The 18,008-nt window shown below is 40.4% G+C and overlaps 1 protein-coding gene across 3 annotated transcripts in view; it reads right to left on the bottom strand.

Annotated features, from left to right (window-relative positions):
- cntn5 (contactin 5) overlaps positions 1-18,008 on the bottom strand; it is a 166,676-nt gene that overhangs the window by 40,261 nt on the left and 108,407 nt on the right. For all 3 annotated transcript variants that reach the window (XM_086080520.1, XM_086080517.1, XM_086080518.1), the window contains 4 exons: positions 14,578-14,680; positions 8,333-8,514; positions 2,887-3,023; positions 2,619-2,748 (listed from right to left, as the gene is read on the bottom strand). In XM_086080520.1, the coding sequence (XP_085936646.1) occupies positions 2,619-2,748; positions 2,887-3,023; positions 8,333-8,514; positions 14,578-14,680 (552 nt within the window). The remainder of the gene's footprint in view (positions 1-2,618; positions 2,749-2,886; positions 3,024-8,332; positions 8,515-14,577; positions 14,681-18,008) is intronic.

The raw sequence follows: 18,008 nt of genomic DNA, 5'->3' as shown, positions 1-18,008 counted from the left end.
ACATTGAGCTAAACAGATCATTCAATTCTACCCTTGAAACGAAATTATAGATAAATATAATCAGCATTTGGTTAAGTATTTCGCGTTTTTTTGAAAACAACGACTTAAGCCATTATTTTAGGAAGGTGACGATACGTGCTTATCCATCTCAAATGATACGAAATAATCAACTCTGGCCAATTAATTTTGCGGCGCACCTGGTCCTGCTTGCAGAACCGCAGCACTATCGACACTGGCAGAGTTTTTCTTCATCGTGTGGCGTCGCTCACATTTCATTACATGCTCAAAATTGCTACGCGTGTACCTTGCTTAGGGAGTCAACATTTTGATGGACAAAAAAACAAAAAGGGGCTTTTGATTCTCCGAAATGCCACAGATTCCCCTTCAAAAAAGGGCACGCCACGCTGCCAGTAAATCAAAGCGCCCCTCGGGGGAACGCGAAAGGGGAAGGGGTGTCACCAGCTGCGTTCCAGTACAGAAGATGACAAGGAGAAAATGGCGCATCAACACACAGAGAGCGCAGAGGACAGCCTGAGCGAAGCCTTGTGGCCGCCGAGCGCCAGTCGGCCTTAAAAGTCGCACGTGAACTCGCGCTGCGCTCGCGCCGACGCTGGATGAAAGTCGGCTTCCATCACTGCCAATCTATGCCTGCGAGCCAATTTTTTTTTTTTTGGTAGCATAATTGTATATAGACACAAATTTAGGATAGAAGTAGAATTATTGAATGAAATCCTGTATTTAAGCAGAAGTAAATAAAAAAATAAAAATAAATAAGTGCAATTTTTTGAGAAATTGCGTGAGAATGCTGAAAGCTAAATGCTAATAAAAGCTGAATGCATGTTGAATGCTTGTGAAATGTTATTAAATAAATCGAAAGATAAATTACATGAAAATGACTAATTATTAATTGGAGTTGCATGATAAATGTAAAAAAAAGAGAAGTTGAACTTCAACCAGTCTAAGGTGGGATTTCGAACCCTCACTTCCTGTTTACTGGTCAAAGCTCCCGCTGTATTACCCGCTGATCCACAGCAGACTTGCTGTCATCATTGAAGGACGTTTTGCTGAATGCCGGCGTGAATGTGTCATTGAAAACGAAGGGAGATTTCACATCCGCAGACAGAGTAAGGGAAATTCAAACCCGAATCCAGTCACAAAACTATTGGCGAAAGGCTTGCAGGAGTTTCCATTGTGAACAGCTAATTAGAACATGTTTCAGTCATAAATGGTCAAAAAAAAAGGCTATTGTAGAGATATTTGGGGCAAAATGTTACATAGAGCAGCTTTAAATAATTGGACAATGATTATTATCATGGTTGGAATCGGACAATATACGCCCCGGGCGGCGGGAATTTTTGAAGCAAGTTTGAACGGTGTAAATCGGAAGTGTTATGTGGGAGTTGTTGAATAGCAAAAAAAAGTGCGGGGAATAAAAAGTGCCTGAAATAATAAAGGTTAGAAACAACATAAGTGCCACAAAAAAAAAAAGAGTCCAGACTGAATTGTATCGAGGCGGCTACAGTAGAGTCAATCTCGCTGAAGTGAGGAGAGGCGCATTCAATCAGGACATAGCCTTGTCTAATAAACAGAAGTGCTTTGGCAGCATCTTGTAGCATATATTGGCCATTAAAAAAGAAAAAAAGAAAACAAATCACTCACTTCTCATCTTCAAATATTTCCATGGAAGGCAAGTGACAGTATTATCGTATGTTTTCTATACACGACACACTTAAACAATCATCGACAGTACTTCAAGAGTGCTCAAACTTTTGATGTTCAGCCACCTCTTACAAATAGGATTTATTTTCTCCCAAAAACAAGTTTTAATCTTACGAGATTAAAAGTATATTTAAGAAAATCATATATGAACAAGTTTATTTTTCAAAATACAACTTTCAATATTGTACTTTTTCTTTGGGAAAACACACTTTAAGTGTGTAAAAAAATCGGACTGGATTTTCTTAAATTATTATTATTATTATTTTTACAATTTATTTCTGTAATAACATAGCCTATATTTTGTTCTAAAATAAATAAATAAATACAACTTTTAAAAAACAAAAAACTGAAGGCACTGATTACCACTGACCTGAACCAAAACAATGAGGGGGGGCGGGGGTTGCACCACAAAAATTACGGTACCCCCAAAGTTTTTTTTTTTTTTTAAATCACCCCCATTTCTTCGAAACACAAATAATCCGTATTAGTCCAGCAGTACCTGTTGTCACTTCTAAAGTGAAAGACTTGAAACCAAACCTCCATCATCAAGTCTGTGGAAGTCATTTTCTCACAGATATGTTGACTGGATTGTCTTCAAGTAATAATAGACAGTCCTTCAATTATCATATCGTTCCCCATATATCTGAGTTTCCAGCATGTCTATTTTTAAATCAACGTAGATGTTGAAATGTAAATTAACGCCTGCGTTCAGACTCCCTTGGAAGCAATTTATCTCACATTCCATCTTGCGTAAAAACTGACACTTCACAACGCATAGGTTGGTTGAGAAAAAGGCTCAAATGAATATTTTTCTTTTCTCAACTGCTCTGCTTTGGCCAAATGATGTGGAAGGATTTGTTTCCCGGAAGTACATAAAGAGTCATGACCAAAATGTTTACCTAAAATCTTGAGTTCGGCGTTGGAGTAAATGGCGCCGTACTTATTTTCCGCCACACACTGGTACATCCCCGAGTCCGCGGGCTGCAGCTTGTGAACAGAGAGCTCGCCGTTCACGATCTCCACTCGACCCTGGAAGGCGAAAAAAGAAGAAGAAAAAGAAGAAGTGGCCTCTTAATGATGATTCATGACAACATTCAGCACCCCGAGGTATTTTTTTTTTCCCCACACTTCTTTCAGCAAAAGGAAGAAGAGACGAGGTGCGTGTACCTGGGACGTCAAGGGCAAACCGTTACGCAGCCAGCGATAGGTCGGCCGGGGCCTCCCCGTGGCCTTGCACTCCCAGTGGAGCTTCTCCCCACTATCCAGCTGAGTGTCATTAATCATTCGCACCCACTGCGGCAGCGCTGAAAGAGAGAGCGAGAGGGGGGGAAAAAAAAGTAGGATCGCTGAAACGTCTCTAATGTGGTCTACATCTTGTTAGGGTGTTGACTTCTTGAGCTGACAAAAACTCAACAGGCTTTGTGTGCTGTTATAAAGTACATCAACAGTTAACAAACATTTTTCAGATGAATAAAGACAAAATATCTCGGCGTAGCCTACATTCAGCATTGTCATTTTGGAGCTTTGGAATAATCGAATGGCTGGCAGAGTCAATCACAAGAAGGAGTCATGCCATATCGCCTATGACAAAACTCACACATGTTTTTTTATGTGTAGAGATTTGTCTCAAAATTATTCACTACAAATATATTCGGGATTTTCACGTGCTTTTCAGATCCACAAATAGATCCGCCATTTTCCCACATGTTTGTTAACTCATTTGCTCCCCAAAACACATAAAAACTTTCTATTTTAAATATTACCATGGTCCCAAAAACTCATTCATATGTTTTTAATGATTTTTTCTTTTTTAATTCTAGAGCATAGAGAAGGCTTGGATGTAGCCTCTGACCTAAAGAGGTCGCTTAAAGAAATGGTAAATATTACAAAAAACGGCCAGCTGGTGGCAGCAGAGTATAAGAGATCAACCAGGGCCATGTTGCAAAAAAGCAATTTTCCCCAGTGTTTTAAACAGGTTTGTGAATAATGATGAAACTTTACTGTATTCTCATGCTAATTGTTGAAAACGGAAACAGATAGAAATATGGGCCTACTTTTTTTTCCTGATGAAAAAAAAGAAAAAAAGAAGAGGCTAATCTTTTTTTTTTGGTAGGTTCCATGTTTTTTATAGCAATAGAACACAATATTCTGTGGGCCTTGCAAAATCAGTCACAATCCAGTAAAACAGCCGGGAGCGAAGGGGGTTGCTTCAGTGAAAATGGCTGAGAGTGAATGTGTTAATGTTGTGTATGCATTTTTCATGACCTACCATTTGTGAATGTTCAATTCTGCTTGCGTTTGTGGCGGGCACGTGCATTTTTTTTTTTTGAGACAAACATCACGCAGTTTCAAGATATTCACACACTTCGAAAGGCCCGTTCCACCTCCGTCCACTAAGAGGCAGTGTTGCTGTCGAGGCGTTTCCCATTTTTGGTTTAAAAATTGGAAATGAAACAAAACACGAGTCTTTATCTGGTCCTCTATTATGTCGGGAAAGAAAATACGACCCTAATTTGTGACCCTCTAGCTTGTGCTGCCTTGAGACTTGTTCTACTGTTAATTTTTCTTCTTCTATGCCGCTAATGCAGCAGTGGTCAAAGAGGTAGCAAGAGAAGAAGAGTGTCTTCCGGGTGAAGGCAAAATGAGCTCGATTTATAAACAAACTGGATAAATTTTTTCCCCAACCAAGTTGAGACCGTGTTTGACATTAGTCGTCTATCACATAAAATCAACAAGCTTCCAAATCCAAGTGAAAGATTACGTGATCATTGAATGCACCAGGAGGGCATGTTGATGTTTTTGCAAGAATTTCTGAACGCTTATCCAGCCCGCCGTCCATGTTCTTTCTCGTTACGCAGCTTTTACATCGCGACTTCCCTACCAGAAAGTTGCAAGAAATGTTCGCGTTATGCTCTCTCGCTTTCATCTGGAAGTCTCCGTCTATCCGCTTGATGCATTTTTCAATACGTGAACGTATATTCATGAGATTATAAAATTTACAAGGACCTTTCGTTGGAGTCGGATCGTTCGTCTTGCGTGGGAGCGAGAATATTAATCAGCCACCAAGAAAGCGAGCAACCACCGCCAAGCCCGCCCGTTCCTTCTTTTAGTTTAATCTTTCAAGGCCTTTTTTTTTTTGTATTAAACTTTTTCCTCAGTTGTGTTAATAATGCACAAACGACGAAGGCTAATCTACAGAAATGAAAGGGATGTAAATTAATTCCAAGAAAATTAAAGATGCAAGCAGCTTTTCTATTTTTTTTTTTTTTTCTAAGACGAATCCTTGAAATGATCATCAAACTTTGACGCCATGCTCCGCCCACACTCGATGGCGTCGGCAAAATAGCTTGCAAAGTTAGCATTTCGCATCTGGCTAAGACATTTGGGTCAACTCCCGGATAGAAGTTTGTTAAAGTATGAGCCCTGCAAAATCGCCCAAAATGGCCGCTTCAAACCAACATAGCCAAATACATATATCTTTTTTGGGGGTTCTATAGTTTGAGGTATCACGAACACAAAAATCTTAGCATTAAAGGTTTTCTTTGCTTTTTTTGGTCAGAACTGGTGTTTTTGGTAAAAGTACACCATGTTGCACTGCTGATTACTAAAGAACGGAGTCCGCTTGAAATGAAAATGCTCTAAAAATCTTCTTGACAAAATTTGTGTTTTTGGTCATATTAAGTCCTCCCAAAAGGCAATTAATTTGTTCAGAATAATTGAGAAAGCAATGATTCCAAGGGTGACTGATTTCGCAAGATCCACAGAGTATTCTGTTCTATTGCTATAAAAACATGGTTAGCTACCAAAAGAAGGATTAGCGTCTCTTCTTTCATCAGGAAAAAATAATATTTGTATCGGTTTCCGTTTTTAGAATATAGCTACGTTTCATCATTATTCACATAACACTGTTGAAAACAGCTTGTTACAACATAACCCTGGTTGGTCTCTTATACTCTGCTGCCACCTGCTGGCCATTTTTTTGTCAGAGGCTGTATCAAAGCCTTCTGTATGCTTGAGCATAAAAAAAAGACATAAAAAATGTAGAAATATGTTTTTGGGAGTGCAGGACAAAGTAGTGAAAAGCGTATTTATACGTTTTTGCGTTTGAACGACTTAGTTTGTCCAAATGACATGCCAGCGTGATTAATTCATTACATTTCATTAATATATTTAATTTGCGCCTTTTCATGTCTACTAATGCAATTCCGGGTTGCCTGAATTCACCAAGTTGCCATTGTTGTCTATTCCAGGCGCTACGCTGCGACTTTAATAACACACAATGTTGTTGTTTGATTGCTCCTTTATGGCCAAGAATGTTCAATTCACAATGAAAAGCCCAAACGATCAGATGGCCTCAAGGAAATTACTTCGAGCCACAACAAGCTGGGGCTCCTTTTCTCCTTGTGTTGTCAAGCGAATCAGGGCGGCAGTGCGGGACCTTGGAAGCGTGTCCCGCCAAGGCTGCGGCACTCCTTTATGTTGGCCTTGTGCGTGTGGCACGGGCGCAATTGGGGGTTGTTCCTTTACGATACGAGCAAAACAAGCAATATAAAATGCCTGCAGTAGCATTTTTCTCAAGAAAAGTCTTAAAGGAGACATACTGTGCATGTTTGAAAACACTATTTGAATTATTTTGTCAAAATACATAAAGTATTAGAGTATATGTTGTCTCCTTAAAATCATTTGGTTATGCAAATGAGCCAATGCTAACCCAATCCCTTCTACTGTGAGGCCAATGCGCAGTATACTATTTGTTACCATGATGGAACGAGGAGGGTTGTGACGATGCAATAGCTGCTACTTATAACCCAGACTATTATGAAGAAGAAAAAAAAAAAGTCCTTATATTTTCACTCATGGAGGCACCCTGCTCAAACACTTCTTGATTTGGGTATGTGCCGCTTATTAACTCATTTGCTCCCAAAAACGTATACATATGTTCTCTTTTAAATGTTTTAAGTGTCCCAAAGACGTATTTATACGTGTTTCAGGCGTTTAATGCAGCCTCTGACCTGAAGAGGTCGCTTGAAGCAATGGTAATGATTACAAAATACGACCAGCTGGTGGCAGCAGAGTATAAGAGATCAACCAGGGCCATGTTGCAACAAGCTGTTTTCCCCACAGTTTTAACAGATTTGAGAATAATGGTTAAATTTAGCTATATTCTAATGCTAAATGCTGCAAAACTGAAACAGATAGAAATATATAACATAATATTTTTTTCCTGATGAAAGAAAAGACGCAAATCTTTCTTTTGGTAGGTTCCATGTTTTTATAGCAATAGAACACCATATTCTCTGGGCATTGCAAAATCAGTCAAAATCTAGTAAAACAGCCGGGAGCAAAGGGGGTTGGCTTCAGTGAAAATGGCTGGGAGTCAATGAGTTAAAAGCTCCGACTTAAAAAGGGCAGATGTTCACCCAGCCTAGCCGCCGGGTCACGGGTTGAAAAAGCACATCAATCAAGGAGTCACAAACCTCTTCCTCAGAGTCGTCACGGAATCACAACAACATCAAACCTTAAATAATGAAAAATAACCTCTATAATATAAAATAACAAATACAAACTTAGAAACGTTACATTTTCTGCACATACAATTAACCACATCTACAAATAACCTGACCTACCTTTGCACTTAAAAAAATCAGATGTGGCTCTTAAGCAAAACGGTTTGCCCACCCATGTTCTTAAAATAAAAGCACCAACTAATTTGCTGCGCTAGTTAGCAATTTGTTCTTATCTATAATTACTGTTTTCTTGACACTGGTCTTCCCGCCGCTTGTAGCTCAAAATAAATCCTGCCACCAGTCAGGAAAATATTGTTGGCAACTGCACAGCGTTTCCGCTAAGAGCTCATGAAAAAGTTAATAGGGCTTTACAGGAGCGCTCGGCCCAATTTTTTCCGGGAATACACCGCGGCCTTTGGCACGGTGACGATAACCAGAGTTCGCATCATGTCCGGATTGAATGAAAACGGGCAGCAGTTTTCCAAGTAATTGTTATTGACAAATTAAAGTATGATTGACAATGTCAGTCGTAGAGGAATTGATACACCGCAAAAACTGGGCATTAAAAAAAAAAAAAGTATTTGAGGAGTATATCATATAATTTAAACAAAATCTGCCAATTGAAGAGGAAAATCTGATTTGGCTAGATTAAAACAAATAAATCCAGCTATCCTAAAAAAAACAAAATAAAAAACACCCGTGCTTTAAAACTTAACCTTAACAGTATCTACACCTTGAGATTTAGGCTATTTCTTCTCATAACCAGTGGTATCTCAAATTCATTCAATCAAGATGATCAACGCGAAATTACTTTTGAAGCAACTAAAAGGCTCTTACACAAAAAGTCCCTGTCAAAAATGAATATTGTGGCAGACAGAACAAGCATTTTTAGATTTTCTATAATAAACCTTTAGGCAACTGATATTTGAACATCAATATCAGCAACACATCTAGACATACAATATAACAGTACTCGGTCATATATTCTTTATCCTCTGAGCAGAGACCAACTGTACAGACGTCCATGTACAGTAAGAAGAAGAAGAACAAATGACTTTTTTTCATTTTTTTTTTTTCAAAAAGTGAGGCCCATGCTCAAGGCTTACTGTAGACTTGCAGATGTCCCTTGAAAGTCGTCCCTCCCCTCGGATTCTCAGCTTTGCACTCGTACGTCCCCGAGTCCTCCAGCTGGATGTTGGGAATCTCCAGCACGGCCTGGGACTTGCGCAGTCGGGCCTTTTTCGGTATATTGCCGTTGATCTTCCGCCAGGTGATTGTCGGCACCGGACTGTGAGGAGAAACGACAATTATACATTGCTGTGGAAATTGTCACTGCGCTGTACACAAATATAAGATGAGTGCAGTTTACAAGCGATGTGTTTAAGAAGCAACAACCGCGCGCCAGGTAAGTGCCCAAGCGTTGCGTTTGCTCACGGGCGCCCGTCAGAACGCGAGTGATGGATGAGTCGACTATCTCAACGCGCACGCTGTCACTCGTGCTCTCGTATAACAACTGGATGTGACGGCTTCTCGAGCGGCAGAAATGCGACGCCACACACACACCAACCTCCAGCGAGCACATCAATCAGCGAGCGGGGGCCGGAAATGCGTCGCATCCCTCTCAGCCTTCGAGTCGTAGCGGAATCACAAGGACGTCAAAGGTTTTTATTTATTTTTTAATCAGTTCGCAAGGGGGTTTCATTTTCTATCGTCAAACAGCTCGTCAAATACCTTGATTTGTTTCAAAAAGGATTTGAGACTCACCACAATGTTGTACAACGTGAAAGAAGAGGGTTTGTGGGTTTGGGGGTTACAGTTGGGTTTAAATAGGGTTGAGGGTTAGAGAATGAGTTAGGAGGTTAGGGTAAGCATTAACCCTCATTCTAAATTAGGAGGGATTAATTTGGATTTGGCGAAAAGGTTAGGATTAGGGTAATTAAGGAGTTGAAGTTAGGATTATGGTCAAGCAGTTGGGGTTATATTAGTGGGTTAGAATTAACGATTAGCATTAGCATTCGGGAGTCATGTTAAAATATGGTTCGGGGGTTATGGTTAGTTTTAGGATTGGGTAAAAAGGCATTTTGTAAAGTGTTTACCATAACACCAACTTAGTTTGTTGGTAGCCGTAGGTTAGCGGGCTAACAATTTAGCATTAAAGCTATGGTTAAGGAATTGTTGTAATGGTTGGTTAGAGAATTGGTTGGTTGGAAGTAGCTAGTGTTGGGCAAGTTACTTCCAAAATGTAATATATTTCAGATTACAATATTACCGCCTGTGTAAAGTAATGAGTTACTCAAGTTTAAGTTACTTTTTTTTAATTTTTTTTTTATCAGGGATTATAATAATTATAATGCACCAGATTTATACAGCGCTTTTCTGGACACTCAAAGACGCTGTAGAATGCACTCACACCTTCACACTTTGGTGGCGGTAAGCTACTTAAGTAGCCACATGGGCAGGCTGACTTAAGCGTGGCTGCCAGTGTTCGCCGATGGCCCCTTCGACCGCCACCAAACATTCCCACCTTCCATACACCAGCGCAGAGTACCACTGGAGGCAACGTGTGTAAAGTGCCTTGCCCAAAGACACAACGACACATGACTTGGGGAGAGCGGGGATCGAACAGCCGACTTTCTGGTTACTGAACGGCCGTCTGCACACTGAGCAACGGCCGCCACATTAACACATTTGCTCGCAAAGACGTAGAAATATGTTCTATCTGAAATGACGTATTTATACGTTTTTTTAAAAAGGTTAGTTACTTAGGACTGGGGTTTAGGATTTGTGTTGCAATTTGGGAGTTGTGGTTATGGTTAGAGGGTAGAATTGTTGTTGGGTTAAATGATCAAGGGATAACTTTAACCCAAAAGATGAGTTGTTAGGAATGTGTAATGTTGTTGATGCCAGCTTAACTAATAAGCCTCTGCTAAAGACCGGAGGAAAGTGCCTAAGACACTTAAGGTGGTACACTTTATTCATTCACTTCATTTATTCCTGCGCGGATGACATCCCAATTAGCATTCCGCACAATTGCTGTGCCCACCTTCGGAATTGCTCCGTGATTAAGGCTCCGCATCGAGTCCATGCCAGGCTGCCTGTGAAGGATGGCTTTGATTCACTTGATTAAGATCCACACATTGTCTACCCGCTACTCGTTTTTTTTCAAATACATCCGTCTCCCGGACACATTAAGCGGCCGCCTCGAGAGCGCAGCCCGCTGTTATAACAAGCCACTCCACTCCACTCCACTCCCGCCCGCCGCTTAACGCAAAGGCCCTCGCCATTCTGACAACCCCCCCCCCCCCCCCCCCCATCCCCCGAGGTTGAACGAGCTGCTGCCAGAATTTGTAGAGTTTGATTCCCCTCGGGGTCAGTTAAACTAAAAAGTGAGTGGGCTGCTGTACGGCAATTTGGGTGAAAGTATCCAAAATGTTTCAGGGGCGCAAGTGAAAGGAAGTGGGGAGACGAAACTCTCTGAACCAACGCCACTTTTTCTTGGAATTGAAAAAAAGCGGCGTTTCAACTTTGATCCATCCATCCGTGAATCCATTTCGTACCGCGTTTCCTGCTCAGGAGCTGGACTCTATCCCGGTTGACTGCAGACTGCACACCATGGATTGGTCGACAGTCAATCACAGCTCACATGGACACAACATTATTTCCGCCTACACAAAAATGGTTAAACCACAGTAATTATTTAAATGTGCGGGCCCAGTGACGCAAAAGCTTAAAACTTGGGATGAGGCTCGGTTTTCTTTTGGGGGGCAGCATTGAATCCGTGCAGGGTACAATTAAATCTCTAAACCAACTCGAGATGCAATTCAGCTATGAAGGGCCCTCGCAGCCCGGGCCACTTCGGGGTATTTGCACATCGGGGTACTGTCACATGGGATTGAAAATTGTATTGAAAACGGAACAATAAACTACATATGTCGTTTTTGTTTTCTGCCTGACCTGATGCTTATTAAAAATGTCGTGAGCTTTCACTCATGTTTCGACCACCCAAATAAGCAAATATTTCTTTACAAAATGCTGAGCCACAGCAGCAGCATTCTGTGAAATGTTTTTCATCAGCAACATCTTCAGATGACCCACCCACAGATTCAAGTCAGTCAGATGAGATCTGTGAGTTCTTCAAAATGTGATCCCTATAATAGGCCAAAACGAGGGCAAAATTTGAAAGTAAAAAAAATATTCATGAATGACTTCGTTATCACACTTACAAAGAGTATCCAAATTTTGTACAAAATACAGTATGTGGGGTAAAAAAATATTTTCACCCCAAGATAGGTGGCGCTATATTTATAACTGAATATTGTCATAGAGATACCTTCAGGTCGTGACTATAAACATACATGTGAAGTTTGGAAATTTTTGGAGCATGTCCCAGGGAATTATTTAGCATTTCCTATTTCATGGCGAAGGAAAAATGAAAGACAAAATATGATCATAAAGTATTTCGAAAAGTCAAGATTCCCCCCCGCCCCCTGTTGTTGGACCAGGTCTTGACATTGTCCAGGCCAATTTTGAAGTCAATCGGATCAAACGTGTAGAAGAAATAGGCAAAATAATACTCATGTAAATGTGCAAAAATAGGAAGAATCGGACATTACAATTTTTTTTTGCTCACTTCCTGTTCATTTTAGCAAATGGCTCCAAGAGACTTTTTTGTTGGGCTTCTTTACATACCTCCACATTTTTGTAGATCTTGCTTAAACGTGTGGGGCTGCTTCATTAAAATTTCTAGGGAGCGCTAGTGAGCCTTTTTTTTGTTGTTGTAAAAAAAATTGCACAAAACACTATAAAATACAGTATAGCTCATTTTGCCAGGCCAGATGTGTGCCAAGTTGAATGAATTTTCTGTGCATGTTTAGGCCCTCAAAATTGGCATTGTTTTCTTGGCGAACAGTGCCTTGCCACGCCCATAGCGATTCACAAATAAAACATTCTGAATGAAATGTGCTGCCCGGTCTGAAACATAGACGAGGCTCAGTGATGTGTTTTTTTTTTTTGTGTGTTCTTGAACACAACATGAAGTCACCACCATCACGGTCACCATCTTTGCACTCTGGTTGCCAGTCTCGATTGCGATCAACAGGAAAACAGAAACGCGTCCCTAACTCGATTCCCGACCGGCACTTCCTAAAGGGTCCGCATCGAAAAGTCATCCGTTTCAACTAACTGGAAATGGCTTTTTTGACGGAAAGTTATCAAGCAGAATTGAGTTTATCGAGGAGAGAGCCAGGCACAGCTGCTGTTGAGCTTTTTCCGTCAGAATTTTCCGTCCCCGGCGCCGCGATGTTTGGGAAGTAACGCGGCGTAATGAGCGACGCTGATTGGAATCTAGGTAAACGCCGATGAGGTTTTCAGTGATTTATTTTAGATTAGAGACACTGGATGACAGACAGCCATGAATAATTCATGCTGACTAATTATAAACATAATGGAGTGTGTGATGCAAGATAATTTTTGCACAAGAGCAAATCACTTTTCTCCGGAGACGATTGAAAATGTGTCGGAGCATGTTTTTGTTTGTTTGTTTAAATGTTGTAAAATTAACAATAAATCTTAGTTTCAGTCTTCAGCTCAGAGACGTTCGCCAAGTCTTAAAGTGGTCGCCTGTGAAATTAATAAATCAACTTTGGTAATCCGAGGGAACAAAATATAATAGATCCAGAGCCCCCCCCCCCCCCCCCCCCCCCCAAAAATTTTTTTTTAACAAAAAAATTATTGTATTAGATCTTAAACAGTTTAATTGGATGGTTCATGTTAATTGGTAAACAAGGAAATAACTACTGACTGTGAATACAAACAGTAATTGTTTAGCCATGTTAAGATTTGATTAAAGTAGCAACTTTTTTTTAAAATCTACCAGTATAGTCTAAAATTACGACGGCGTATTAGGGCCACGTATAAATGTATATTTTTTTAGGGTGGAGGCAATATTCCGATAAAAAAAAAGAAAAGAAAATTTGCCACTTTATTACGGGTCAGGTTTGCGAGAAAAAAACTCAGAAACTTACGACAAATACATGTAGCGTAGTTTTAGTATAATCAGGTGATGATTCGTTGGTGGTTAATGGGACTTTATGAAGTGGCAAATTTGCAAAAAAAATTCTCGGAATATTGCCCCCGCCCTCTAAAAAATATATATTTATACGTGGCCCTAATATGCCATCATATAAAATAATACTGTATTGCTCTGTAATATTCCCACTTTGATATTGTAATTATTTTGGACTTTGGACTGACTATTTTTTTCCAATTACTTCGACAATTTTTTCCACAAAATTTGAATTTTATTCTCGACATTGGTTTTATTCAGTTTCATAAAAAGTAGAGCTCGGACTCACGCCCAATATCTGCGTTAACTACTTGTGTTTACGCTAACAAGCGAGTGTCAACCTAACTCAAATCGATGACTGTTTTTATTTGCCCCCCCAAAAAACACTTCATAGTCCAACAAATGTAAAATCCAATTTGATCAAAATTGTAAATGGAGTGCACTTATGTAGTGCTTTACCTTCACCATACGGTGTCCTTAGCGCTTTACAAAGCCTCGATCTGACTTATTTGAAGACGCATCGATGTATCGAACTACGATGTACATTCCTTGTGTTGACGGTGCAATGTTAACCTACGGAAATATTTTCATTTTAGTTCCAAATATTTCGACTTTCAGGATCTCTCGTCGTACGCTAGCCAACTGTTTTTTTTTTTCTTGCTTTGTGTCATACTAACTTGCTAGCATTAAGCTAACCTGAATGGGAATATCCACGGAAGACAAACCAGTGAGTACGTGTCATAAAAACGATCAGTGTTGATAGAATACAAACCAACAATCGCTGGCCCGCGCGAACGTAGCCTCCCTTGAGGTAGCAGAAATAACTTTTCAGCATTTCCGACAGCGACTGCGACGCTAACTTTAGTAAGTGTGCTAAGTGCTTTTGGAACGCACTCTCCGTGGACTCTCCCTCCTGGCAGACGACTATTACAATGTCATTTATTTTCCGCGCCGATATAACCTTGTCCCGCTCCGTTCATTCATTCAACAAAGAGCCGGGAAACACACACACGCATACATTAGGCCTTATCCCTCAGGGCGGCTACACCAACCGGCTAACACACACACACACACACACACACTCTTCCCTGCTCTCTTAACATCCCGCCTGAAGAAGTCATGTCATGGAATAAAGACGTTTAAAGAGGACAGGAAAACACTGGGAATATGAACTGAGCTGTGATGAGAAGTGCTGCTGTTTTTTTTTTTTTTTTTTTAATATGATTTGATCAGCCGCCGCAGCAAATATCCGCTTTTTATTTGTGCCATATGTCCTTGTTTACTTACTTGCCCAGCGCGAAGCACTCCAGTCTGACGGTGACGCCCCTGGCGGCCAGCACGGAGGTGGGGAAGTGCACCTCAATTTTGGGCTCGTACTCACCCATGACACCTGGGAAAGGTTAAGGAAGAGAAAGCGTGGTTATTACGATATGATCACGCCTTATCCACTATATAGCACCCAATATAGTGAGTTTGCCATAAACCATTTCATAACGTTTGTCAACAAAAGGCATCGGGGTGATTCTTCTAAAAGACTGGGAATCAAATGTCTATCATCTGGTTTGCGGAAGACATTTAAAATGTATGGTTGGGTTGTCGTTGAGTACAAACATAACAGCTAGCCTGCTGGCTAACGGGAGCTTTATTGCATGCTATCTATTTTAGCGTCAAGAACACATTCGAGTCCAAAAATTAGCCACAAGGATCATGTTAGCCGTTGTAAGCTAGCTGTTGTTAGCGTTAGTAGTAGCTCGAAAAGAGTTAGAGAAGGCTAAAACATAGGACAAGCGGATTCAACATTGAAAAACTAAGTTTGATTTATGTAAAAATCAATAACATTTTGTGTCATACCAACAGTCCGATAAGAATAAGTCATGCTACCAACGTAGCAGCCGCGGCTAACACTATCTTCTAATGCCTGCTTGGTATTGCCGACACTGCTATTTTGTTGAAGCTGTATATGTGCGGCATTATGAATGGCCATAACCAAATTAGCCATTGTAAGCTAGCTGTTGTTAGCGTTAGTAGCTGGTGTTAGTACTAGAAAGAGTTACAGAAGGCTAAAACATAGGACAAGCGGATTCAACATTGAAAAACTAAGTTTGATTATGTAAAAATCAATAACATTTTGTGTTATAGCAACAGTCCGATAAGAATAAGTCATGCTAACACCGGCTTCGAATGCTAGCTTGGTATTGCCAACATTGCTATTTTGTTGAAGCTGTATATGTGTGGCATTATGAATAGCCATGTTTGAGAACTGCATTTGTAAATGTTAGCGAGGGGACATGGCTTTGGTCAAGTGAGGCTTGCTAGCCGTTAGCAAACTCGTCCTTGAAGAAACCTGGGAACTGTTTAAAAAAAAAAAAAAAAAAAAGAAGCACTTTGCAGCTCCTTTGAATTTAAACCAATGTTTTGTTTCTTTGTGGTGCTTAAAATGAGTCAAAAAAAAATAATAAAAAGCAAAAGCAGATTCTTTGATGTTACATGACATCAGAAGCCGAAAAGATGTCTAAGTGCACTATCTGCCTTATCTTTCAACAATCCTCTTCTACTTTTCACACTTTATTAAACGTGGGTGGCAACACCGTTCTAACATAAAAGAGAATAATTGCTCTTTATCTCCACAACGTCCTTTCGAGCCCGGTGTTTATCTGAAGAAGGTTAATAGTCGTCGGCACATGCTCTCGCTTTTTTTTTTTTTTTCTCGCAGAGGTAGCACATTAACGCCGAGCTGAGTTAGCCGTGTTAAATGGTAGCCAAGGAACACGCCGTTAAGATGATGTACTAACACAATGTGCCAATGTCGGCCGGTATAAGCAATCTGCTCGACAATTCAAAGCAAAGGTGCTATCAGTCCAGCTAAGTGGCGACGTGACTAACGGCACGCCTCCTCCACTCGCACTAGAGGAGCGAGCTTCTTTTTGTTTATTTGTCTCATGCTAACGCGGCTATTAATATCCATTCGCGATCATGTCGCGGCATATGGATATCAGATCATTTGGAGGAAAACAATGACAAACTATTATTTTGTCGGCGAAGGCTCCCCACACAATTTTTTTTTATTATTGCTTGTTGAATCGCAAAAACATGGCGAGATTGTCAAGAAGAAGACAAACGGATGATAATTAAAGGCATTATGGTGTAATAAATGTTACTGTATTTGTGATTTTTATTCTCCACAATTTTTTGCCACATAATACTTCTGATTGACACCGTTCAAACTTGCTTCAAAAAGTCAAGCATTTCGGGATATTTATCGTCTGATTCCACATTAACGTTAAATACCAACTTCTCCTCATTCATTTTCAATGGGACTGACATTGAATTTTTTTTCTAAGTCCCACTTTCCACGCCCACTTTCGTACATGCAACTGACCATCATTACCAACCGTCTGATACTGCTCAGTTGCCTTGTCTCGTACCCAGGAAGTCGCGGGTTCAAATCCCACCTCCCACTGTACATTGCAAATAAATCCATGGCAATTATGCTCAGGGTTGCATGTATGCCAACTGACTATCATAGTTCCACTTTTCCATCTAAATGAACGGAGGGTACTGCATGCCTAGGTGGCGCTATTGAGTGATTATTTTTCTCTCTCTCTATTTTTCCATTGAATATCTATGGTTCCACTTTTCCATCTAAATGAACGGAGGGTCACTTTTCCATGTAAATTTTAACTTGCTTCATAAATTCACGCCTCCCGGGTTCAAGTGTTCTTTTTATTAATTTATCTACTACAATTAATACTTTGTCATTTTCACATAATTTATCTTTCAATTGACTTCATAAGCATTTCTGCAGAAATTGCTGTTGGCAATGACCGACAACCACTTTCCTCTACCACAAATTCAATTCTGACTTCAAATTTGAATATTTTTTTGCCGAACCTGGCGCGCCTGGAAGAGCCTAAAATGCCACAGGATGGCGCCAAAGCCTTAGCTAATAAAATGGGAGCAATCGGTGTCAAGGAAGTATGTCAAAAGGGATGCCGAGGGGGACTTACTCGATGTCAGATTTTGTTTGCCTGAAGTATCGGTGGCTGAAATAGGATTGGTATCGGCCCGATACCAATACCTCGTATCGGCGTTCGTCCATCCCGACTTTTAGTGTTACTAAATGAACAGTAGAGTGAATGACACGTGGTGTTTTTTTTATACACAACTGCCAAATTACTCATTTCATTCTGCACATTCATCGCCTGAAAGTAATAAGTGATGAATTTGCAATGTTTCATTTCTTGCCTCCGTCATATTTAAAAAAAATCACATGAATTCAATCTCCGAGCCTCAGCCTTGATGGAAATAAAAGGAATAATGCGAGCGAGCCGTCATTGCGGCGGCGCAGTCGGATTGAGCAAGGTCGAAATGCTTTCTTCTCCTCTCTTGCTTTTGTTCTACTCTGAAACGAAGCAAACGATGAAAAGGGCATGACATGAGTATCAACTTAAGAGATTCTATAATGCTTTAGGGAAACGGCCTTTCACTTGTTTTGCATTCAGGTGGAATGATAAAGCTTTAGGGCATTAGCCAGCAGCATGACACAATATTAAAAAAAAAAAAAAAAAGTCTCTGTCTCTGTCTCTGTCTCTGTCTCTGTCTCTGTCTCTGTCTCTGTCTCTGTCTCTGTCTCTGTCTCTGTCTCTGTCTCTGTCTCTCTCTCTCTCTCTCTCTCTCTCTCTCTCTCTCTCTCTCTCTCTCTCTCTCTCTCTCTCTCT

The sequence above is a fragment of the Leptonotus elevatus genome, chromosome 7 (genome assembly GCF_054856555.1).
Source record: "Leptonotus elevatus isolate MCC_2025b chromosome 7, RoL_Lele_1.0, whole genome shotgun sequence".
Classification (NCBI taxonomy): Eukaryota; Metazoa; Chordata; class Actinopteri; order Syngnathiformes; family Syngnathidae; genus Leptonotus; species Leptonotus elevatus.
This window is presented reverse-complemented; position numbering and strand designations above follow the sequence as displayed.